Here is a 26,723-nt window from a genome sequence, read left to right as displayed (position 1 = left end):
GAGTGATTCATTATTCTGCCCAGATCTTCTGTCATTTTCCGATTTGTGTTCTCTAAGTAATTACTAGTTCATGTTTGTGTATAGCATAAAAAGGATTACCTATGTATGCTACTGGACAACTTATCTGTGTTCTGAAATAATACTTTGTGTGACATTTAATACAATTTTGAGATATTGAAATTTGAAATGTAACTGGTCAACTCCGCAGCTGCTAAGCCTAAAATAGAATGCAGGACTAACAAGAAGTGAAGTAATGGATACTTGAGTATTTTAGTTTTTCTTTTTTTTCAGGCAATAAATCAAATGAAGAAGAGGAGGAGGAGGATGATGATGATGATGATGATGATGATGATGATGATGATGATGAGCTTCTTCACCTGGAGGAGGATTCTGAAACAGAAGAGCCATGTGATGAAGTGGTCGGCCCAGTGCTACAGGTGAAGGCTTTCTCTCTTTTAATGGTGTTTTCCTTTTGAGAGGAAATCTGCTATGGTTTAACATTTCAATCCAATGCATGCCACTTGTTTTAAACTATACTGTTCTATATTATTCTCTCCTTATTATAAGCTTAATTAACTTGTTAAACTAAAGGAAACTATAGCAGCTGAAAATCAGTAATATTTTTAAATGAATCTGTCAACTCATCTCAGAGCAGTTTGTTTCTGGGTGGGGAAACATTTGTAGCCAATATGTTTCGTTGAACTCATCAGTTTGTCCCAGACTGTGGACATCTGTAATGGAGATGACCTGGTTTGTCTTCTGACGAGCTCTCTGTGTATTGTGCAGTTTGCCTACACGGCCCTTGCAGACAAGCTGTTTGGGTTGGCCAGTCGCAGCAGCACCCCCAGCCAGAACAGACAGAGGCTGTACAAAATCATCAGAGTGTGAGTAAAACCATAACAATACTGTGTGTATGTGTCCTTTGTGATCAACGTTTACATTTATCCTTTCTGGGATTTAAATTCAAAGGCCATATTAATAATAGGATTGTTTCACATTCTTACTTACATACTTACTGTTTCAGCTAAATACAGCATGGTCAATACCACAAGACTAAAACAAATATTTTCAGAGATTGCATACCAATCCATGTCACTACTCTTTAAGTTATTCCTCAGTAAATTCCTGAATGTATTTAAATGTTTCTTAGCAGTAGCTGTGCATTTCACCCCTATGCCTTCAGTAGTTTCCTACCTGAATAAATACACCTCTTGATACCATCATTATGACGCCACGGCTATAGAAAGCATTAATATTATACAGAAACGCAGAATAACAGGGCGTTGCATCACAGATAGATGTCTAATGTAGCGAGAATGAATGCCGTTACTAAAGCAGGAAACCCAGATAACACAATTCACCAAGTCTCCTTTCACTGCAGCTACAGCTGCGCCACATACGTCATCTCTAGCAGAAGCATCAATATTTACTTCATAAGATGACAAGAAAAATATCAACAACAAAAAAAGTAATTTAAGCGTTTGATTATTTGTACTCAAAATCCATCCTCCTTTCTTCCCTCAAGAGTTGAATTGGTCTGTGGTAATTTAATTCTTCTTGTAAGTCTCGCCGCTGCCTTGGTTAGACAACTCAAGTTTGCAAACTTATATGGCTCCAAACACCAAGTGGATCAGTTGAGAATATCAGGCATTCAATCAATCAATCAATCAATGTTTATTTATATAGCCCAATATCACAAATGTTACATTTGTCTCAGTGGTCTTCACAGTGTGTACAGAATATCAGTATGACAATACGACACCCTCTGTCCTTAGACCCTCACATCGTACAAGGAAAAACCTCCAAAGAAAACCCAGTTTAAAGGGAAAAATGGGAGAAACCTCAGGGAGAGCAACAGAGGAGGGATCCCTCTCCCAGGACGGACAGACGTGCAATAGATGCCGTGTGTAAATTGAAAAGATAATACATTTGCAACATAGGTAGTCCAAATGTTTGGAAATGCATGTGTGTATAATAGGAAGATGAATCCACGAGGATATCCATCCAGGACCGATGATCCAGGACCACAGCCACGACTCAAGATCCAGCGCTCGCGATCCAGGACACAGGACCGCAGGATCATCCATGACTCCGGATCCCAGCGTATATAGACACCAAAAAGAAAGACATTTGGGGAAGCTGGGTTAATCGGAACATGAGAGTACACAGGTATAGACAGAGAGAAGGAAGAAGTAAGATGTCCCCCGACAAACTAAGCCTATATCAGCAAAACTAGGGGCTGAATCTAATCAGCCCTAACTATAAGCTTTATCAAAAAGGAAGGTCTTAAGCGCACTCTTAAAAACGGATAGGGTGTCTGCCGCCCGAACACAAACTGGAAGCTGATTCCACAAATGTGGAGCTTGATAAGAAAAGGCTCTGGCTCCCATTGTACTTTTAGAGACTCTAGGAACAACCAACAACCCTGCATTCTTGGAACGCAATGCCCTAGTAGGACAGTAGGGTATAATGAGTTATTTAAGGTAAGATGGCGCCTGCCCATTAAGGGCTTTGTAGGCGAGAAGAAGAATTTTAAATTCTATCCTGTGTTCTATAGGGAGCCAGTGTAAGGCAGCCAGAACAGGAGTAATGTGGTCCCTTTTCCTAACTCTGGTTAGTACACGAGCCGCAGCATTTTGAATCAGCTGAAGCGACTTGACTGACTTCTTGGTACTCCCTGATAATAAAGAGTTACAATAATCCAGCCTAGAAGTAACAAATAGCATGGACTAGTTTCTCTGCATCGTTTTGAGGCAAGATATGCCTGATTTTTGCAATGTTACGTAGATGGAAGTAGGCGGTCCTTGAAATTGATTTTATGTGGGCGTTAAAGGATAAATCCTGATCAAATATAACACCAAGATTCCTTACAGTCTCACTGGAGGCCAAATTAATGCCATCCATAGTTAGTATATCTTTAGATAATTTGTTTCGTAGATTCTTCGGGCCAAGTACAATAACTTCAGTTTTGGTCGTGTTTAACATCAAAAAATGTAAGGTCATCCACGTTTTTAAGTCCTTAAGGCAGTCTTGAATTTTATTTAGATGATTAATTTCATCAGGCTTGATTGATAAATATAGTTGAGTATCATCCGCATAACAATGAAAGTTTACAGAATGATTCCTTATAATATTGCCTAACGGAAGCATATATAATGTGAACAAAATAGGTCCGAGCACTGCATTCCCATTAATGCAGTGCTCCTCGTAGGCTGTGAGGTACCACTGTAGTTAGTGAGTTGGAAGTGGTGGACAAACCCTTCCCCCGGCTGCGACTGGCTTGCTAGCTTCACCAAATCCATTTCTCCTCCACTGTCAGCCATTGTGGTCTGAAGAAACAGCTTTAACATCTAAACACAAATATGTTACCTTGAGCAGGTTGCTTAGGACGCTACAGATGCTGTGTGCCAGCAGGTCGCTACCGGTAACTACCGCTACACACGCTAGTATTTGCTAGTCCTGACAATCCTCTCAAAGGACATAAAAATGGACCTCAGGCCGGAATCGAACCTGGGTCCTCGCGGGTGGTAGTGGACTGTTGCAGCCGTAGACTCGCAACGGCGGTGGACTTTAACTGCGCCGGAGCCTCGCAACGGTACCGGTGCAGCGGCGTTGTGAAAGTCCACGGACCACCTATGCCAGAGGCAGCAGCCCATCCCGAATCTCTCGATGGCCAATCCGAGCCTGCTCACACACACACACAACTGAAACCAAAATCATTTACAGACGTATGTAAAAAATCTCTCATACACACACACAACAGCGTTGCAGTCGGGAAGAAAAGCAATGTGGAGCGGCATCTCACCACTTCATAAGGAGTTTAACCGTGACACTTTTCAAAATCCCGTTTGTGTCCCCCCACTTTACAAATAGGCCTATGTTTATTATTTTTTAACGCAAGCCGTCATCGGAGCACACAGCCTCTGTGAGCGAGCGAGACAGACAGAGCAAGAGAGTGCACACCTTTATCTATTTAATATAGCCTAGTTGTACAAAATAAAGTAAGAAATCATTCCAATGTGTACTATAACAGGGGTTCCCAAAGTGGGGGTCACACATTAAATCATCAATACAACTACAGATTATATAAGCCTTTCGTTCAAATGCGATTTAAAATGCTCAGGTTTTACACCTCTTATGCAATGTAGACTACATTTATTACGGAGTTTATGTCTGAGCCAACAGACTCACAGATCGTTGGCTACTGAGAGATATGCAAAACACCGCATAGTACGACACAAAGGCCCAAGTTTAACTCTCAGAGGCCTGCATGGTCTGCCTAGAAAATAAAAATTAAAAAACATTTATGCAGCCCCAACAACAGACTTCATGCAATGCTTCATCGGATGCATATATTGAAAGTAGCTCTCATCCTAAAAACAGGTTGGAGACCCCCGTTATACATTTGACAATTTTAAGCTTGGCCTACCATTTTATTGGAGCAATGAGTAACAGGTGGGGCTTGAAAAGGCCCACCTGTTCAAAGTAGGGAATGAAAGAAAAAGTTTGAGAACCACTGGTGTTGCAATAATACATATGACATATATTTTAGATGTCTCCAGTATCGATAAAAAGACCGATAACGTCGGAGCTTAACGGTACCACGGTCTTAATAATTCAGCCCCGGGGCCCGTTCAATACCGGGGCTCGGTACCCATCCCTAGTCCTGACATCCACAGCACTCGCCTCTGACCAGGAGGCTGTTGTATTTTGATGAGCTGTGTGGTCTACAGGCTGTACTCTGGTCAGTTTCCATTGCTCTGTCCATCTTATCCATTCTTGTGCTTGTATAAACATGCCTATCACTAAACAGCTGGTTGTCAGTGTGTGGGTGTCATCAATACATTACACACAGAGCAGATGAGAACGATTGACTGCAGACTGAACGACCAGCAACATGTCAGACAAGTTTACAAGTTGTGAAACATTCGTCCGAGTGGAGAAGTCGAAAAGACTGTCTGAATGTAGGATTTCATTTACCGATTGTGAAGACGCTGCACAGAGGAGATCCTGCAGCAGCTGCTCCTCACACAGAGGAGAGGAGGCCACATTACTTTACAGCTGATGTGCCGAGGAAGAGAAATGTGGCGAAAATCGTCCGGAAATGATGCCAATGCATCAGTGCATCCCTATACATCTGGGTGATTACAGCTGCCAAAGAGATGGAAAATGACTGAGGTTATTTAGCCCAGCTCCTCAGGAGCCGCACAGCGGTGTGTGAGGCTGTTAACTCCTGAACCTGCACACCCTTACAAACTCTTGGGCGTACTTAGTTGAGTTATGGTCCTGGAGTCTTTATCCTGCAACATGAATGATCTCTGCTTAAACCCAAACTAATGATTTCTTCTTCTCTCACCTGGTTTTCTGTTGAATGGCAGCCTGCGTGACCTGCATGAAGGTAGGAGCTGATGATCACACGTTCTTTCTTCTCTTAGTTTAATATTTATGAAAGCAACATATTTGTTCCTGCTCTCTGCCCAGTCTCACTCTGTCTCATTGGCATTCCTCTCAGGCATCTTCCCTCAGGATGAGTATCCAGATGAGGTCTCCACAGATGAGGATGATGACATGTTCGGTACCAGGAAGAGAATGAAGAGAGGACGAAGCCGGGTGGAGGATGAGGACGAGGGTGTGCCAGCAGCCAAGAAAACTAAAGGTATCTCCTGCACTTTACCCTCCGCAAATGCAATATTTTTATTTCCTGCTGTGGGATTACTTTTGCCCTGAAAACCGACATGGGCAGTTAAAGGTTATCAGAATAATACTTAACCTGTTTAGCCCGAGAGCCCCCGGTGGAGGGGGCTGCAGGTTTTTCTTCTTCACGAAACTGTGTTTTAGGGCTTCTTAATATTTTTAAAAACCTATTAATGTGTTATAGCAGATTAACGGGAAGAAACTCAGCTAACTGACGATATGAACCATTTTTACCAAAACAAAACACAACTCTCATAAGAAGCGTCTAAATTAACCCTGAGCGAAAAAATGCTAACGCGCTTGGCACAGAACTCAAGGTAAAGATACCCTTATTACTTATCGTAACTGCACATACAAGATATCCGATTAAAACTGAGATTATACAGATTATACAGGTACTAGTATCATCACTGAGCGATCAGAACTCGTGACAGGGGAAGGAAACACAGACATCGCAACACGTAGCTTTATGGCGCAAACACGGAGATATGCTCATTTTAGCTGTTATTCTGATCGAAAGTCGTGTTCAATGGCATTATCTGCTGGTGGACTACCTGAGAGATATACAGCAGGAGAACACGCCGTCCACCGCGGAGAATAAACAGAAGGGCAACCATGCTCCAGGGTCTTCTTCACTGCTGTTGGTGTATTTTGTGGCGGCAGCAGCGCCACTTACAAGCCTGGCATATGTACAACAGCGTGTCCAGCATTTCCAGCGGTCTAGTGTGAACGGACACGTTAATGAATCGAATGCGCTTGAACGGAAGACTTTTTTGCGTTTGCGTATGTGTTTTACTGTATGCGTCCTCGTGGGGCCGGGGTCTAAGCCAAACTATATCCGGTCACAGAGATCTGCTTTTTTAAAGTAAGGTCAACACATATCGACCATAAATATAGTCTATATTAAGAACGAGAAAAGTCTTAACATATATATCGTTTTTTGTAAACATGACAAATGTGTGAGGGGGGTGACGTTAGAGCATCGTCCTATGTGCCGGGCTTAGCCCCGGACAGCCCCAGCCCAATTTAACACCTGGGTATTTGTGAGGGAGCTCCTATATGGCATTGCCGCTGAAGCTCACCAACGTTTAATATATTTCATAGTTCAAAGTTTTGTCAATTGTTTTGTTTATTGGTCAAATACTGGTTTCTACTGGTTTCTACTGGTTCTACTGGAATGAAAGAGCACAGAGTACAGAAGCAACAAAGCAGCATGCTGCATTAAACCTGACCTTCACAGAGAGGTTGAAGTTCATGTGGAGAGGAGGCTTCAGTAGTCTGTCTGCACTCTGTTTAGTTGTGCTATCTTACAATCAATATAGTAAATGTGAGGTCAAGTGTGTCGCCAATGTAACCGGTTAGAACTCGAAGTTGCGATGAGGTCTTAAAATGTATGGAAAGGGTCTTAAAAGGTATTACATTTGACTTCAGGATTCCTGCATATACCCTGAATAAGGTTTTGTGAGTCCATTTCGGTGTAGTAATCTCGTTGCTAATTCAGAGGCTCAGCGTTAGCATTGTGGTTTTTTTTTTTTTGAAAATAAAATAAAAATGATCAGTTAGATGAGTTTCTTCCCGTTACATGGATATAAAACATTCTTAGTTTATTAAATGAACATGCCCTCAGACACTGTCAGACAGATGTTGCAGGAGTGCCCCGGTACCGGGGTCTCTCGGGCTTAATAGGTTAACATGTTCTAATGAGATCGACATGTTGACGTCCAGGGCAGCGGTTGGTCAGGTGTCTGTGTGGAACGCTGTGGTGAAAGAACATTGTAGCTAGGCAACCTAACAAAGAATGATGTTAATGCACAGGTAAACATTGATCAGACTGAATTCTCTTTTGATATTTCACTAACCTACTCTGTTTGACATTGCTGTTTGTGTAGGGTAAACTTGCCCTTAACTTACAGAACATTCTTGTTCTTGAGGCAGGTCATTAAACACAAACTGGTTTAAGTGTTTTTATAGAAACCTTTCCCCTTTTCAAATCTTTATTTTGAATGATTTCAATATATTAAACTGGTCTGTGTCTCTTACTTAAGGAAAGAAAAAGGCGGCCTCCAAACTCGACAAGCAAAGCAAGGAGGAGTCAGGGAAAGAAGATAAGAAGCCAGCTGACCTTGATGCAAGTAATGAAAACAAAAAGAAGAAGAAGAAGAGGAGGAAGAAGAAAAAGAAAGTGGGACAGGGAGGAAGTGCAGGAGGTGAGGGAGATGCAGACATGCCTGAACACTCAGTGGCTCCAGCTGAAGGAGAAGAGACTGCAGGAGGGCCGCAGTGTGCACCAGCACCACACTTAGAAGAGGCAGCACAGACGCAAGACACTGTGCTCCTTACTGAAGAAAACAAACAGCCTACAGTCACAGCAGAAAGCAGCCTTCCAGCTCCCTGCACCTCTGACAACAAGGATAGCTCTGAAACGCTTGCACAGAAGAAAGAGGTGGAGACTTGTGATGTCAGAGCCAACGTGACGGTGGCCGAGGAGCAGCAGACTCCTGTTGTAACGGAGAGTTCCTCTGAAGGCCCTGCAACTGTCTCTGGGAAGAAGAAAAAGAAGAAGAAGAATCTGAAAGCAAAGTTACCAACTGATGAGATCGCTGATGAATCCCTGGACACCGCTGAGGCAGAGATCACACCAGCAACTAGTGAGGAGTCTGCTGAAAGAAATGAAACGACATCATCTGACACTGAGGGTAATGCTGTGAGCACAGGTGCAGATCTCCCAGCAGACTGTCAGCCTTCAAGGCAAGAGGGCCCGACTACTTCAGTGGAGACGCCAACTGATTCTACAACCCAGATTAACAAGAAGAAGAGTAAGAAAAAGAACCGCAAGGCTGTTGAAGTACCAGATGTTGAGACTGAGGCACATTTGGAGGTAGAGGAAAAACACTCTGAAGTTTCACAAGATGCCTCCGCACAGCAGCTTAAAAAAAATAAAGATGCCAACCAAGTGGACACAGTTTCACCTGCTGCAGATGAAAGCATTGTAAAACCGCTGAAAAAGACTCCAAAGGAACCTCAGACTTCAGAGGAAAAGGATGCAGCGGAGGGAAACCCTCAGGCTAAAGATGCTGAGTTTAAGATCACCATGACAACACCAGCAAAGAAGAAAAATAAGTTGGCAGCAGCCAAGATGGATGAGCTGGATGAAACCCATTTACAGGTGGATGGCTGTGTCAATGAGCTCCCACTGGAAGGAACTGGAGCTGTGTCTTCCTCTGTGAAAGGTGTGAAGAAGAAGAAGAAGAAGAGAAAGATCCCAGTGACGTTTGAGTACGAGGCCGATGAACTGGAGGCTGCATCCACCAATGGCCTGGCAGAGAAACCAACTGTCGCCAAGAAGCCCAAAGCAGGCACTGTGAGTATTTGGTGATAAGAGACTGTGATTACACTGAGATAACACAGAGGTGACTTCTGAACTGGTTTTCTGTTTCAGCCATCCATATCTAAAAAGTCACAAAAGAAGGCAAAGACTTCCTCAGGCTCTGCGTCTGACCTAATCACCTTCCAGATGAACGCTGCAGCCCCCCCGGCTCTGTTCTGCAGCAAGCCGCTGTCCGGCAAGAAGGTAAAGAACAACAGAAGAACTGAACATCTCACAGAACGCAACAAAACGCTTTTTCAAGACAGAGAAATTACTCAGTAAGAGTGACAATGTCAAAGAAAATTATTTTTGGGTGAACCGTTCTCTTTTGATTTGGCTATTTCAGCTCTTGTCTATTAACCGCCGGTCCGTAAACTCCAGTCCAAAGTTTGTCCTGATAATATATTTTTCAAAGCTAGGAATTAGGACTGCACGATATTGAAAGAAACTGACATTGCGTTTTTTTATTCCCCTGCGATATATATTGCGGGTTTTTTTACCTGTTAAACCCCAAGGTCCCGGCGGGTACTTTACTTTTTTTTTTCACGACACTGTGTCTCAGGGGATCTTAATATTTAAGAACCTATTAATGTGTTAGACCAGATTAACGGAAATAATCTCAGCTAACTGACGATACAAACCATTTTTACCAAAACAAAACACAAGTCTCATAAGAAGCATCTAAATTACCCCTGAGCGAAAAATGCTAACTGAATTTGGCACAGAACAAATATAAAAGTACCCTTATTACTTATCGTAGCTGCACTTACAAGATATCCGATTAAAGCTGAGACTCCACAGATTATGTAGGTATATAGTATCATCACTGAGTGATCCGGACTCGCGACAGGGGAAGCAAACTCAGACATCACAACACGTACCTTTACGTAGCTTCTAGGGGAGATGTCTCACCGTAGCTGTCAATCTGATCAAAAGACGTGTTCAATGGCATTACAACAAGAAAAAACGTGGCTGAATCGGTTGATCCATAGGTTTTTAACGTCTCTGTATAAAAAATGTATTTCATTTATAATCCATAATTCCATTTTTATGTAAATATCGCAGAGCAAAAGTTAGCTGCTAATGGGAGCCACCAGAGTGGCTGCTGCTTCCGGTCTTTGCTATGCGGCAGTCCAGCGCAGTCTAACACACACACATTACCAAATAAGGAGTGAGAGTGAGCGTAGCCAAAACCGGAAGGTGGCTACCATCAGCAGCTAACTGTTGTGCTCCGATTTTTACATAAAAATGGAATTATGGATTATAAACAATTGCTTCAAAGCCACAGATATATTATCAACCTATGGATCAACCGATTCAGCCGCGTTTTTTCTTTCTCGTTTTAATGCCATTGAACACGTCTTTTGATCAGATTGACAGCTACGGTGAGACGATCTCTCGTAAAAGCTCCGTAAAGGTACGTGTTGTGATGTCTGTTTGCTTCCCCTGTCGCGAGATCGGATCGCTTAGATACTATACTTAAATAATCTGTGGAGTCTCAGCTTTAATCGGATATATTGTGCAGTTTCGATAAGTAATAAGGGTATCTTTATTTTGACACGGTATATCGTTCAGTCCTACTAGGAATGCACGTCCACATTCATGAGTAGGTGATGACCTGACAGATTGAAGAGAATCTTTAGGTGTACATTCCCTGAGGCACTAACCCCTGTAGCTCACCGCTAGCTAGTGTGTGGCAGCAGTACAGAAGCTCTTCATGATGAACAGCTGCAGGAGCACCATGATGCCAATATTTCACAAGTAATTCATATTGGCTGCTCATTTTAGTTTTGTTCTTCTGAAAGCTGATATTTAAATGACTTAAAATTAAAAACATTGTTATTAGGGCTGCCTCTTGCTATAGATTTTTCTAGTCGACTAGTAGTTGTCAATTCTGACTAATCGTTGCTCGTATATGATATATTAAATATATCACCACTATTTGGAATATGGTACGTTGTGCTAATATAAAATGAAACTGTAATAATGAACCTTGGAAATATAAATTAAATGTTACATGATCTAAAAACGCATGAGTCACACAGCGCACCAATGGACGGAGCGGTCCAAAAAGAAATATTTGCAGTTCACAGCAGGGGGCGTAAACATGTGTTTTTTACGGTCTCAAGCCCACTGATGTCAATGTACGCGTGCCGATTGGCTGTGCACAGATTCTCCCATTGGTCTGGATATTATTCCTTAATTGACTCGGATGATGCTCTCACCAGGTCCTCCATTGTTAGGACATATTTCTGAGATCATTGAATGGATTAAAGAGAGCCGGTCTTTTCTGCCTTCTGAATCTCTAGTAAACTAGTCTGTTGCATTACAATTATATAATCTTATCCCTTAAAAAAAACTAAACGTGGACTTCCGATTGAGTGGCCTGATGGCAAGGCCCTTATTTCTGTGGTTAAAACAGTCTAGGAGACACATATTATTAACATGTGAAAAACCGCCGGTTTGTAGACGGTTCCCAAGAGACTAATTAATGAAGCTGTCACAGGAGGGCTCTCTGAAACCCTGAAGGCTGCAGAGACCATCCCTCCAAGCCATTACAATATCTTGGCTCAGACAAGAGGCGCTTTCACACCGCAGTGCTTTTCCCACTTTAGTTCGGAAATGTCGCGTTCACACCAAAAAAATCCGGAACTAAAAATGAGTTAATCAGAACCTTTTTGTACCCCCTTCTGCTAGAGAGCAGTGACTTTCGTGGGAGAAAAAGGTTCCTATTTCTGGCAGTGTACGCCGTGAAGTTGTTTGCGGCCTGCCAGTAAACCCAAAGAAGAAGTGATGTCAGCGGCTTAATTTGCCTAATCCTTCCTCAGGAACTTATTTCAGTCTGAACGCGATCTGTACTTAGTTCATGAGAACTAAAGAGTTCTCATGAACCTTTTGTGGGGAAAGTACTGCCGTGTGAATGCGCCTAAGGTCACAAACATGACCTCTCTATGAACATTTTTGTTTCGGAAAGTTGATGTTCTCAGTCCCAATAACGTTCTTTGTTTTGTCCTGTTTTTGTTCCCATTGAGTTGGAGTAGCATTGGGGAAAGCCTGAGGTTAAAAGTGATCCCAATTTTAAATAAGATATGGAAGATAATTTAGCACCGGTGATCTGGGGTGCTTCTTCCTTCAATGGCACACATAGCTTTAAATGGCTCTGTGGAGATGTTGCAGCGGGCACCCTCTCTACTGAGGGCCCTCGTCTGTGAGGTGATGACTGGGTCTATCAGCAGGACAACGCCCGCCTGACGAAGGACTTCTTCCAGGAGAACAACGTTGCTCTTTTGGGCCATCCTGTGTGTTCCCCTGATCTAAATCCCTAATGTCTTATCAAAGTTGCAGGTTGATACTCTTAGACGGAGTCAAACACGTGATAATATCAGACGTACTCTTCATGTAATCAACCACATCAAACAAGACTATGGAAGCTCTTGTACTGGGACTAGATGCCAAGAGGTCCTTCAGTAGACGGGTGTTTTTCTATAGAGTGCTGTTCAGGTTTCCATGAGAAACGTATTAAAACAATGGAAACATTATACAACAGTCTATCCACTGATGTAACCATGTGTGACTCATCTTCTATGTTTTTATTCTACAGAAGATCCAAACTCCCCTGTCAGAATCCAAAAAGGTGACGTTCGGCCTCAAGAACAACAAGACAGCTGGTAAGAAATCAGATGCAATTAGATGGTTAATGATCAGCGCCAAGGCTGTCATCAATGTAACGTTTTGATCACAACCATCATCAAGACACATGTCAGAAAGTTTACGCACAGGCTGGAGTCACACCTAGAAGACACGCATGATGTGGGTCCTTAAGGATAACTGATATTTGAGCGTTATACACTTTGGGCTCTGTTCATTTTAGGCTTTTTCTTATGTTTTCAACCAAGAGATTAATCGGTTAATTGAAAACATCAATTTTTGGATGAATTGGTAATGAACAAAATATGCATTTGCAGCCCTATTACCAGTTTAAAAGCTAAACCAGAATACCATCTGTGAAGTGATTATGCATCTTATTAAGTAACCATAGTAACACGTCTACATGTCAGCATTGAGAGAGATTAGATTAAAGAAACACAGCCTCCATACAGCCAATAACCCGTTGGTAATATCATAGAACGTCTTCTTTTTCATCCTGTTAGTTTGACAGGACTTATCTGCTCTTCTCCACCACAGAAGATCTACTGTCAGCCACTGTTGTTTTTCTCCGTAAAAGGGATACCCAAAACCTAATCCGTCCAATAAATTAGCCACCTATTAGTTTGCATCACGATGACAAAAATACATTAATTTATAAAGTACTTTTCACACTACACAAAGATACTTTACATTTACGGGTTAAAATGAGATATAGAAAGACAAAATGCATAACTACGAATGTCAGTGGGAGTATGTACTGAACCAGATATAAAGGCATGTTCTGCTGTAGTGGGACTTGAGTCACAGTGCTATTCTAAAAGAGCTGCAGCTCTGCCTGAGAACATCCAATCAGGAGACAGTTAGTCAGACCTGTCACAGATGCAGACCTCCATCCTCTTAATGGTGGAGGAGCACAGCGTCCATTTAGTAGCCGTTTTGAAAAAAGATCTCCAGCAGCATATGGAGGTTTACCAGTTGGCATTGTATGTTCAAGAATGCCTTTGACCTGGGGGGTATACTATGGAGGGAGTTCAAAAGTCAGAGTTTATTTGACTTTGCTGGACCAAACTGAAACTCCTGATCAGAGAAAACGGGTACCATGAAGGTGGTTCAGTGCGCGCTCCGATAAAGAGGCATTTGAGCGTCATGTCACTCATGTGATGACGAAATGGGTCAATATTGACGTTTTATTAGAATATATTATGAAAAAAAGGTATTCGTATAAATTCGCAAGCATGCTATGTAAATAACCACTCGATGCAATCCGTGCCTCCCGTTTATTTCTTATTTGACAAATTCACATTCTGCAGCTCTTGAACTGTAAACGTGACAACAATACCCTCCTTAAAAATAACGAGGACACAACAGTTTTCTTGCTTTGTTGTTCTGCATCACTAATAAATAATGAGATGCATATAGTTTGAGCTACTGTAACTGCACGGCCTTGTTCTGTGGCATTCTATTTAATATTGAATAATCCATTCTTGCACAATAATATCCTGCATTATATTTTTTACTGGAGATTTATATTTCCACATGTATATTTTCCACATGTGTGTGTGTGTGTATGTATATATATATATATATATATATATATTTTACTTTCTAATGCTATTTTATTTCTATTTCTGAAATATATTGGACCGTTTATTTCTGTATCTTAGTTTCTCTTATGTATATTGCCTTGTGTTTTATTATGCTGCTGCAATGCAAACATTTCCCAAATTGCGATCAATAAAGTACCTATCGATCCATCTATCTAATGAAACATGACTGCTTCAGTTTACACAAAGTATTCCCCTAACTGATCATCATCAAGTGACGCTATGTTCAGAGGAACTAGTTAGTGAACAGCAGTATTTGCTCATTTCAAGATATAACTCTGAACATAACCATAAAAGTCTGCACGCAGACTTTCCCATTGGTCGGGTTTTATATATAAATCCCTGCTTGGGATGGTTCCCTCTTATATAAGTCTATATGGCCTGCGCTCCCAAGATTGTATTCAGATGCTGGTTCCTAAGGTGAGAACAGAACTGGGTAAAAAAGCTTTTAAATATGCTGCTTGGAATAATGTACAGAAGGAGCTGAAACTCACATTGTATCACTACGGGGGAGTTCAAGTCCGTCAGCGAACAACAATTGCTATATCCCATAATTGACGTTTTAAATTGCGCCAGTTTTAATGTTTTCTAATTTCTTTTATTTGCATATTGGCTGGTTAATGTGCCATTTAATTTACGTGTTACGATCGCTGTATTCATCTACATGTATTGTCTGTGTTTTATCTGTTGTAGCTTTGCCTTTAATTTCAAACCTTTATTTATCCAGGTGAATCCCTTGAGATATTTGATCTCTTTTTCAAGGGAGACATGCTCAAGTAGGTTCCACATGAAAGAGCAACAGCATCATTACAGGGATTACAATTTCTAATAACTATCCACACGAACAGGTACCAACACCATCCGGTTGTGTAGCATCCAACCGAGCTTTCTTGGCCAGGTCGCTCTTGGAAAAGAGATTTTAATCTCAATGAGACTTTTTCCCGGTTAAATAAAGGATATATATATATATAAAAAAATAACCTGGTCCAGAGCCGGTTATGTCTGCAGCATAAGTTGTCATGGTGATGTAGTCCGGTTAGAGAGCCATAGCAATTGTACGGCAAATTTGGACTTTCGTCTCCAAATACCTTGCTAACCCACTAATCTGGCTTCGTGGTACACCCCTCTGCAACAAGCACACCAAACATTGCTCAGGGAAAAAACAAATGACACTTTTGTAGATGTTCAAATATGTCAAGAGGTTCTGAAAGACAAATAACATGTGTTTCAATCAGTAAGTGCCTTCTTACTGTAGTAACAGTGTTGCTTGTTTCCTGTGTCCTGGTGCAGAGTTCAAGAAGACGGACCGCAGCCTGCTGCTGAGTCCAGACGGGTCATCGAGAGTGCCCTTTGACCCAAAGCAGAAACCCAAGTTTGGGGTCTTAAAGTCTCCGCCCACAGCACTCTCTGCCAGAAAGACCCCGAAGGCCAACAGGAAGAGCGGCCTCAATACTCCAAAGGAGACTGCTAAACGCCGGCCTTCAGCAGCGGACTTCTTCTAACCCCCCCTTACAGACTGTAGATACAGACCCCCTGCTCTCTGTGAACTGACCAGACTGACTTCACTTTTGATATATATTTAGAAGTATTTCTGTGTTTCTATCAGTGTTGCTTTTGCCTCTTTAAGGGATTGAACGTTTTAATAAATGTTAAGCTCACACGTTCATCCATTTCATTTTAGGACTTCTATTGTGAGTCAAATATCTGAAGTGTACTTGATAACTTTTGATAACAACATGGAATGGTGACACATCTGTCCTGTGTGCAGGGACATCAGAAGAGCAAACTGTTGTTTTCCCTATAGGGCAGTGTTTCTCAAACGTTTTCATACCAAGGACACTTAACCAATAAAGAAACACTTGCGGACCACCCAACTCCACAAATATCCAAAATCACATAGTTTTTCTAGAACGGATTACAAATTACATGAAAATGGTACAAACACGTGGTGACATGTGTGACGAAGGTGTTGCTGAAACTTAAGCTCGCTCCATTGCGGAGATAACGCGTTACTGTAATAATATTACTTTAGTCGGTAACGGAGTAGTGTAACGCGCTACTTTTATAATTCAGTAATCACACTACAGTTACTAACATTGCCCCGACACGCGTTACTTCGTTACTTTTATAAAATAATCACACTCACCGACAAGAGGGGTTTCCGCCGCAGGTTTATATACATGTAGGCCGATGTAATCTGCGAGACCACATCTCCACGTGCAGTGCTGCATAAACATGGCTGAGTCTTCTCACCTGTAAACTCCCTCAACGGGCCGCTCGCTCTCTTTTGTTGATCGCCCTCTCACGGGTGAACAGTTCAATGTCCCGCGTCATTGTAGGAATTCTGCCATGTCTCTACCACTTTAGTATGACCATCTCCGTTACTAAGTTATGGAATACTAAATAAGTAATTAGATACCTTACCGTTACTGCGCTCATAAAGAATGATAAGGATAATGCGTCTTGAACTGGTTTCATTAATTAGTGTCTTGACGTTTCACAGACTGTTAGCTTGTTGTGGTAGGCTGGTAGCCTATTTTAGAGCATATCAAAAGAAAGACTTGTGTTATGTCTTCCTTAATGCAATAGTAATTGGGGGTGCAAGTGGAGTCTCGCAGAGGCAAAACTGTGGCGCGCTTACACTGTAGGTGCGCCGCAGTCTGCGTGATCTGCCTGTAGGGAGGGGCGGGCCAGCCCTGCGAGTAAAGTAACGAGTTTTTATACCTCAGATTATTCAGTTGAGTACTGGGTTTTGACTAGGGTATTCCAAGTTGCTCTAGCTATATGCTTTGGCTCACTGTCCTGCTGGAAGGTGAACCCCCAGTCCCACCCTCAGATCTCTGGAAGACTGCTACACATTTTGCTCAGGAATTAAACCGTATTGGCCCCATTTATCATTCCTTTAAATCTGCTCAGTTTCCCATTCGCTGCTGATGAAAAACTCCCACATGATGGTGCCTTCACAAGGCTTCACTGAGGAGGGGCTTCTCAGGGGGTTGAGTGTGTTTTCCGTGAAGGCGGGAAAGTTAATAATTTGAACATTTATTTAAACTGTTTATAGAGAAGTCAATGTTTCCCTAACCCGGGAACACAACACACAGCTTCACCTTTCAGATTAATACGGCTAAACATCCAGCAGCCATGGAGCGAAATTATCATTTATTTGGAGTCCAACTCCATTATATATTTATATGTATATTAATACAAGACAGTCTCTTATATGCTTGCAAATCACTCCTTGCTTGTTCCTTCAGTGTTGTTAACCGCTTGTAGCTGCTTTTACAACTCGGTTGCTGAATTTGTGTGAAAGGCATTTTTTATTTTTATTTAAACCAAATACAGGTGTTTAGTAAATACATGCATGACAAACTGATGAGAGGAGTTTTTTTTAACTTTATAACAGCATTACTGAATAATTGGCATGAAGTCGGACAATAATCTGACGGCTATCTAAAGCAGTGGTTCTCAAATGGGGGTACGTGGTCCCCTATGGGTACGTTGGAGTACTGCAGGGGGTATGTGAAATTATTTTATGTTAATGAAAAAAACAAAACCTCAGTAATGCATTTAAACAAACTAATAGTAGATGAACTACTTTATTCAAAAGGTTTACAGTAATTCTGGATAATAAAATGGGAAAAATAAACGGGGTGCTCTCTTTTCCTCTCCTGACAGCCCGTCAGTCTCGTGCAGCTCGCTGAACCTGTAATAAGTGACCCGACAGTAAAGAATAAATATATTTATAGCTAGTATAGCTAGTTCCAGAGTAGATAAACTAAGTTTGTTAGGTCTAACTCGGTGGTCCGTCAGCAGCCGCTGATCTGATCTCTCTCGCGTTTAGGTCCAAATCTATCAGATCTAGCTAGTTCTATTTAATTATATGACTGCCTGCTTATCAAAGGACACCTAAACAATAAGCGTTGCTTGGCAACGGCATGTGGCTGCAAAGCATTATGCATATGTTTATATGAGGGGTCAAAATCCCATGTTCATAAAGTGCTCAAAATTTGGTGACTTTTAAACCTGCCATCTTCGGCTGGCTTGGGTACCACACTGGATCGACTGGTGGAGGTTGATCTGACTCACGTGTTACTGCTTAAGTCATCATTACTTACCTTACCATTACTTAGGCAGATTGGGTATATGGTCAACTCAAGTAACGCATACAAAAAGAGTAGTTACCCATTACCTAATGATTACCTTACCGTTCCTTAAGCTGTTTGTGTCCCCTCAAGTAAAGTAATGCATTAAAGACAGTAGTTACCCATTACCTAATGATTACCTTACCGTTACTTAAGCTGTTTGTGTCCCCTCAAGTAAAGTAATGCATTAAAGACAGTAGTTACCCATTACCTAATGATTACCTTACCGTTACTTAAGCCGTTTGTGTCCCCTCAAGTAAAGTAATGCATTAAAGACAGTAGTTACCCATTAACTAATACATTCCTCACCATTATCTTACCATTAGTTAAGCAGTTTAACAAACAAACAAACCCTGTGCACTCAAGTTTACATTTTTATTTAAACAACAATCCAAATGAGACTAATAACGAAAACGAGGTTGCATCAGAACTTGTGAAAGTGGCGTATGTCATGCAGCAATAAGCCTAAGGGACCATCTTTGTGTTCATTTGCCAGCCAATGTGTCCACTCGATGAAAGCAAGATGACTCTTCAGAGTCTTCACTGTGCGGTTTCCTCGCAGTCTCCAGACCTGGGACTTGTACGTTGACCAAGCCCGCTCAATGTTTTGGGTGTGGGCTCCTGTGGCTGGGTTCACAGAGAAATGGACAAAGCCACTTTCTGCGATTGCAGTGGTGTATGCCCTCCACATTCACCGTTATCACCGTGGTCTCTTGGCGAATGTATTTTGTGACCAGAGGAATTAAGTGGCCCCTTGATCTTTGTTTCACCAGCCTCAGGATAGGTCTTCTCCTTGTTCCTCTGATGCCCAAAGACCCATTTTCTCCTCCTCCACGTAGGACCGAATCTTCCCCTACCATACTGTAATAAAGCAGTGAAAAAGGAGAACACAATTATATAAAAATAAACATCAGGAGTTTCAATTGATAAACAAAGTCAAATGTGTTTGTTATTTGCGTTCTTTTACAATTTAAAAATATTCACTTCCTTTCTCAAAAAAGAAGAGAAAACAATTCAAATGTAGTGGTACAAACAAAAGGCTGTTTCATTTCATTAAGTTAAAGTTTGCTTATTTTGCTGCAAGATACATGAAAAGGTAAGATATATATTAGAATTAGATGATATATAAATAGTTTATGCACTATTAAAATGTTAGTAATAAAAAGTAAGAAAAGGGATTTATGTCCTTATTGATTAATGATCTGATTGGGTGGGATACTTCTTAGCTTCTAAATTCTTTTTTTCTGTTATTTGACTGTACACACTGGAGCTGGCTCTCTCTAATGTATACTGTCTTGGAAGCCTAAGCACACCATTCATAAGGGTGTGAATGACACAATTATAAAATTACATTTGCCTTAGCTGCAGTCCCTGGGAAAATCTGTTAAAGATCAATATAAAATTACTAAATATGAACAAAAATATATGAAGACGAACGCATTCAGCACCAGTGGCAAATGTATTAATTATATAAATCACATTAGACATTTGTTATTACTCAAAATGAAACAGAATATTTTAATGTTGCTAATTAATTTTATCTATCGAGTTTCCCTATATCCGAGCATCTACGCATGCATTTTTAAGCTATTAGAATAATCACACATTGATACATTCTGAAACCATTTTTTTCACTGTAGGGATGGAATATATATAATATTTCTTGCAAAAAAACAAAACAATCTCAAGTAAATCATTTAGATTTATAATAATTTGGTGTCTGGATACTCCCTCCCAGCTATATCCTTCTTACTGCATATAAATAGCCGCTTTCAGACCAAGTTCTTTGCCGTACTTAGTGCCCAGCACTTAGTGGGGTGGAGTACAGATCGCGTTCACACCGGAAAAAGTTCCCTGAAGGGAAATTAAGCAAATGAAGCCGCTGACGTCACTTCTTCTTCTGCTTTGGGTTTGCCTGCCAAATGTAAACATTCAGCCACGTGACTTGCAAACTCTCGCGAGAGTTTTACACAATACGGATCCGCCGTGAAGTTAGGCTTGTTTGAGACACATTGCGGCTCGCCTCGAAAGTAGACGAGAGTAGCCGATCGCAGCCGGGGGAGGTGTCAAAAAGCTCGCCTGAAGTCGGACAGCTCCGAGTCGGCTTCTTCTTCTTCATCTTCTTCTTCGCATTCTTCTTCTTCTTCTCTCGGTTTTTTGGCGGATTGCAAACAACTTTAAGGTGCATACCGCCACCTCCGGAGTCGGCTTGACTCGGTTTGCATTTATAAAGAATGCACACATGTGTTTAATCGTTAATGTCAGATATGTACTAAGTAAATACATTTGTTCCTGCTCAAGATTAGATTCAACTTTATTGTTATTGCACAGATTACAGGTACTGAGACAACGACATGCAGTTTAGCTTCTAACCAGGTGCAACAAGCAGTAAAGTGAAAAGTAATGTACACAATCTACAGAATAACATCTAGAATGAATTGAATGATGAATAAACAGTGGGGTATGAATACACTAGATATCAGCCTGTGAGCAGTATGAACAGTGTGTATGAATATGCTAAGATATATAAAGTATGAAAACGGTAAGCAGTATAGTATAAAATATATAGATATTAATTTCGTGATGATAAACATTGTGGAACAATGATGAAAAATGGGAATGGATGTGGCGATGTAAAACCGACACAAAACAACAACAAACTTTTGCCAGCCAATTGGAGAGTTTCATCAGCAGCACGTGGTAAAAACCACCAATAAGCGCTCAGCTCGAGATACCAGCGAGCCGTTTCCCATCAAGCATTTCGCTTCCGCAGCTTGTGGAGAGCAACTGCGCCAACTCGCCTCGCCTCGCTCTCAAGGCTGCGGGCGTCTTTGTTCCGCGAGATTTCAAAGTCTCATGTGGGCGGGCCTCCAGAGCAAGTCGGACAAAATGACTAACCATCATGCAACGCACTAGCAAGACGTTGATCGCAACTGCGCAGGTCTTGCTTGTCTCAAACAAGCCTGTTGTCTTGTTTGAGACGAGCTGCGGCTCGCCTCGAAAGTAGACGAGAGTAGCCGATCGCAGCCCGGGGAGGTCTCAAAAAGCTCGCCTGAAGTCGGACAGCTCGGAGTCGGCTTCTACTTCTTTTTCTTCTTCTCTCGGTTTTTTGGCGGATTGCAAACCACTGGTGCATACTGCCACCTCCGGAGTCGGCTTGACTCGGTTTGCATTTATAAAGAATGCACACATGTGTTTAATCGTTAATGTCAGATATGTACTAAGTAAATACATTTGTTCCTGCTCAAGATTAGATTCAACTTTATTGTTATTGCACATATCACAGGTACTGAGACAACGAAATGCAGTTTAGCTTCTAACCAGGTGCAACAAGCAGTGAAGTGAAAAGTAATGTACACCATCTACAGAATAACATCTAGAATGAATTGAATGATGAATAAACAGTGAGGGGTATGAATACACTAGATATACACAGCAGCCTGTGAGCAGTATGAACAGTGTGTATGAATACACTAGATACACACAGCAGCATGAATATGCTAAGATATATAAAGTATGAAAACGGTAAGCAGTGCAAGTATAGTATAAAATATATAGATATTAATTTCATGATGATAAACATTGTGGAACAATGATGAAAAATGTGAATGGAAGTAGTGACGTAAACTGACACAAAACCACAACAAACTTTTGCCGAGCCAATTGGAGAGCTTCATCCGCAGCGGGGTAAAAACCACCAATGAACGCTCAGCTCGAGATACCAGCGAGTCGTTTCCAGTGTTGCCAACTTGGCGACTTTGGCATTACATTTGGCGGATTTCCAAACCCTCCGGCGACTTATTTGTGTCAAAAGCGACTAACGACTATTCTAACGATTTATTAGCGACTTTTCTGGTGTTTGGCGACTCACGTATTGTTCTGCAGTTAACGAGCTGCCGTGAGCCCCGCCTCCCTCCCATAGTACTCACAGGCGCCCTTGGTCAAGCCCTTTTGACCCCCCCAGCCTGGTTCTCGTAAAAGTTTTTCGCTCAAATGACACGAGTGCCAATTTTCGGACACTTTTTTTCACTTTTCTCCGGTTTTATTATTATTTTTTGGCTATTTCACGGGGACATTGCCCGGTCTCGGGTGTCCCCCCACGGCCTGTGTCCAGCGCCCCCCCCCCCACACACTCATCCATATATTGACGGATTTTGACAATTTTTGAGGGATTTAAATGTAAAATGTAAATGTTTCTTCACTCACTTTCACACTATAATACATTCTGAGTTATGTTCTTCTTAAGACGGGAAAGCAAAAAAGTAATTTTACATTGCAGAATAGACATTTCTGATCTACTGTCGTCTGGATTTAACTCCGGTGGTTTCAAGTTTTGATCCTTGAAGGGTTGGGAACGTTTTTTGTACTCCCCTCTACCATGCTCTCTTCTACAGCCGCCATTACATGATATGCAAATTAGGCGATGACGTCATTTAGCCTGCTGAAGAAGAAGAAGAAGAAGAAGAAGAAGAAGAAGAAGAAGAAGAAGAAGAAGAAGAAGAAGAAGAAGAAGAAGAAGAAATCGAAATCTTCATTTGTCTAATCCTCCCTCAGGGACTATTCCATTGTGAACGTGATGTACTAGTTCCAACTAGGAAAAGTACTTGGTGTGAAAGCGCCGCTAATGTGCCCCGCCACACCTCCAAGCAGCCTGCGTCATTTAGATATCGGTAATGTTAAACAACAGTCAACATGCTTAAAATAAACGTAATACTTACAGGCATTCATTTCCTGTGCTCTGAGGAAATGACTGATATTATTGGTGAATTAATATTACCTGTAAATGTATTTTATCCAGCTGAACAAGGATAATTTGCTCCTCTCAAAAAGGGACTAACACCTCACTGACTTCTTCGTCGTTTTCCCTCGGTGTTTTTTACGTCGGCACTTCCTACAAAGGACAAATCGGAAATTCCTAGTCCTTTTTTCCTGATAAAGAACTTATCTTTGTAACATTACATATCAGTAAACAGAGGAAGTCATCGTTAAAACCCGTGCTAAAAATGTAAGACTTGCCACTGCAGTCCGTCAACGTTTGAGTGTTTCTCCAGTTTCATCCTCTTTTTGCAGAGTTTGCATTTCATTTTTCCTTGAAGCAATTCCTTTTTCATTAGCCATTCAATAAATATTTTCTTTTTTTTAAAAGTGTCTTCCGTCAATAAGACTGAGTACTTTGGTGTGCAGTGTCATGATAACCTAAAACCATAGACTACTGCGGCGTTACTTCTGCGGCGTTATTTCTGCGGCGTTACTTCTGCGGCGTTACTACTGCGGCGTTATTTCTGCGGCGTTACTACTGCGGCGTTATTTCTGCGGCGTTACTTCTGCGGCGTTATTTCTGCGGCGTTACTTCTGCGGCATTACTTCTGCGGCGTTATTTCTGCGGCGTTACTACTGCGGCGTTATTTCTGCGGCGTTACTTCTGCGGCGTTATTTCTGCGGCGTTACTTCTGCGGCATTACTTCTGCGGCGTTACTTCTGCGGCGTTACTTCTGCGTTACTTCTGCGGCGTTACTTCTGCGGCGTTACTTCTGCGGCGTTATTTTGCGGCGTTATTTCTGCGGCGTTATTCTGCGGCGTTACTTCTGCGGCGTTATTTCTGCGGCGTTACTTCTGCGGCGTTATTTCTGCGGCGTTACTTCTGCGGCGTTACTTCTGCGGCGTTATTTCTGCGGCGTTACTTCTGCGGCGTTACTTCTGCGGCGTTATTTCTGCGGCGTTATTTCTGCGGCGTTACTTCTGCGGCGTTATTTCTGCGGCGTTATTTCTGCGGCGTTACTTCTGCGGCGTTACTTCTGCGGCGTTATTTCTGCGGCGTTACTTCTGCGGCGTTACTACTGCGGCGTTACTTCTGCGGCGTTATTTCTGCGGCGTTATTTCTGCGGCGTTACTTCTGCGGCGTTATTTCTGCGGCGTTACTTCTGCGGCGTTACTACTGCGGCGTTACTTCTGCGGCGTTATTTCTGCGTTACTTCTGCGGCGTTACTTCTGCGGCGTTACTACTGCGGCGTTATTTCTGCGGCGTTATTTCTGCGGCGTTATTTCTGCGGCGTTATTTCTGCGGCGTTACTACTGCGGCGTTACTTCTGCGGCGTTATTTCTGCGTTACTTCTGCGGCGTTACTTCTGCGGCGTTACTACTGCGGCGTTATTTCTGCGGCGTTATTTCTGCGGCGTTACTTCTGCGGCGTTATTTCTGCGGCGTTACTTCTGCGGCGTTATTTCTGCGGCGTTATTTCTGCGGCGTTACTTCTGCGGCGTTACTTCTGCGGCGTTATTTCTGCGGCGTTACTTCTGCGGCGTTACTTCTGCGGCGTTACTACTGCGGCGTTATTTCTGCGGCGTTATTTCTGCGGCGTTACTTCTGCGGCGTTATTTCTGCGGCGTTACTTCTGCGGCGTTATTTCTGCGGCGTTATTTCTGCGGCGTTACTTCTGCGGCGTTATTTCTGCGGCGTTACTTCTGCGGCGTTACTTCTGCGGCGTTACTTCTGCGGCGTTACTACTGCGGCGTTACTTCTGCGGCGTTATTTCTGCGTTACTTCTGCGGCGTTACTTCTGCGGCGTTACTACTGCGGCGTTATTTCTGCGGCGTTATTTCTGCGGCGTTATTTCTGCGGCGTTACTTCTGCGGCGTTACTTCTGCGGCGTTATTACTGCGGCGTTATTTCTGCGGCGTTATTTCTGCGGCGTTATTTCTGCGGCGTTATTTCTGCGGCGTTATTTCTGCGGCGTTATTTCTGCGGCGTTATTTCTGCGGCGTTACTTCTGCGGCGTTACTTCTGCGGCGTTACTACTGCGGCGTTATTTCTGCGGCGTTACTTCTGCGGCGTTATTTCTGCGGCGTTACTTCTGCGGCGTTATTTCTGCGGCGTTACTTCTGCGGCGTTACTACTGCGGCGTTACTTCTGCGGCGTTATTTCTGCGTTACTTCTGCGGCGTTACTACTGCGGCGTTACTTCTGCGTTACTTCTGCGGCGTTACTTCTGCGGCGTTATTTCTGCGGCGTTACTTCTGCGGCGTTATTTCTGCGGCGTTACTTCTGCGGCGTTACTTCTGCGGCGTTATTTCTGCGGCGTTATTTCTGCGGCGTTACTTCTGCGGCGTTATTTCTGCGGCGTTACTTCTGCGGCGTTACTACTGCGGCGTTACTTCTGCGGCGTTACTTCTGCGGCGTTACTTCTGCGGCGTTATTTCTGCGGCGTTATTTCTGCGGCGTTATTTCTGCGGCGTTACTTCTGCGGCGTTATTTCTGCGGCGTTATTTCTGCGGCGTTACTTCTGCGGCGTTATTTCTGCGGCGTTACTTCTCTGCGGCGTTATTTCTGCGGCGTTATTTCTGCGGCGTTACTTCTGCGCGGCGTTACTTCTGCGGCGTTATTTCTGCGGCGTTATTTCTGCGGCGTTACTTCTGCGGCGTTATTTCTGCGGCGTTACTACTGCGGCGTTACTTCTGCGGCGTTATTTCTCGTTACTTCTGCGCGCGTTACTTCTGCGCGGCGTTACTACTACTCTGCGGCGTTATTTCTGCGGCGTTATTTCTGCGGCGTTACTTCTGCGGCGTTACTTCTGCGGCGTTACTACTGCGGCGTTATTTCTGCGGCGTTACTACTGCGGCGTTATTTCTGCGGCGTTATTTCTGCGGCGTTATTTCTGCGGCATTACTTCTGCGGCGTTATTTCTGCGGCGTTACTACTGCGGCGTTATTTCTGCGGCGTTACTTCTGCGGCATTATTTCTGCGGCGTTATTTCTGCGGCGTTATTTCTGCGGCGTTACTTCTGCGGCGTTACTTCTGCGGCGTTACTACTGCGGCGTTATTTCTGCGGCGTTATTTCTGCGGCGTTACTTCTGCGGCGTTATTTCTGCGGCGTTACTTCTGCGGCGTTATTTCTGCGGCGTTATTTCTGCGGCGTTACTTCTGCGGCGTTACTTCTGCGGCGTTATTTCTGCGGCGTTACTTCTGCGGCGTTACTTCTGCGGCGTTATTTCTGCGTTACTTCTGCGGCGTTACTACTGCGGCGTACTTTCTGCGGCGTTACTTCTGCGGCGTTCTTTCTGCGGCGTTACTTCTGCGGCGTTATTTCTGCGGCGTTACTTCTGCGGCGTTACTTACTGCGGCGTTATTTCTGCGGCGTTACTTCTGCGGCGTTATTTCTGCGTTACTTCTGCGGCGTTACTTCTGCGGCGTTACTACTGCGGCGTTATTTCTGCGGCGTTATTTCTGCGGCGTTACTTTCTGCGGCGTTACTTCTGCGGCGTTACTTCTGCGG

At 42.8% G+C, this 26,723-nt stretch overlaps 1 protein-coding gene across 1 annotated transcript in view; it reads left to right on the top strand.

Moving 5' to 3' along the window:
• LOC117466639 (ribosomal RNA processing protein 1 homolog B-like) overlaps positions 1–15,973 on the top strand; it is a 28,786-nt gene extending 12,813 nt beyond the window's left edge. The window contains exons 9-16 of the mRNA XM_034110011.2: positions 292–437; positions 787–884; positions 5,379–5,398; positions 5,513–5,656; positions 7,740–9,055; positions 9,134–9,265; positions 12,663–12,729; positions 15,604–15,973. Of these exons, the coding sequence (XP_033965902.1) occupies positions 292–437; positions 787–884; positions 5,379–5,398; positions 5,513–5,656; positions 7,740–9,055; positions 9,134–9,265; positions 12,663–12,729; positions 15,604–15,815 (2,135 nt within the window). The 3' untranslated portion in view covers positions 15,816–15,973. The remainder of the gene's footprint in view (positions 1–291; positions 438–786; positions 885–5,378; positions 5,399–5,512; positions 5,657–7,739; positions 9,056–9,133; positions 9,266–12,662; positions 12,730–15,603) is intronic.
• The last annotated feature ends 10,750 nt before the right edge of the window (positions 15,974–26,723 follow it).

Source organism: Pseudochaenichthys georgianus, chromosome 21 (assembly GCF_902827115.2).
Source record: "Pseudochaenichthys georgianus chromosome 21, fPseGeo1.2, whole genome shotgun sequence".
In the NCBI taxonomy this organism is placed as follows: Eukaryota; Metazoa; Chordata; class Actinopteri; order Perciformes; family Channichthyidae; genus Pseudochaenichthys; species Pseudochaenichthys georgianus.
Note: the sequence above shows the minus strand (reverse complement) of the source record. Positions and strands in the feature narration are given on the sequence as shown.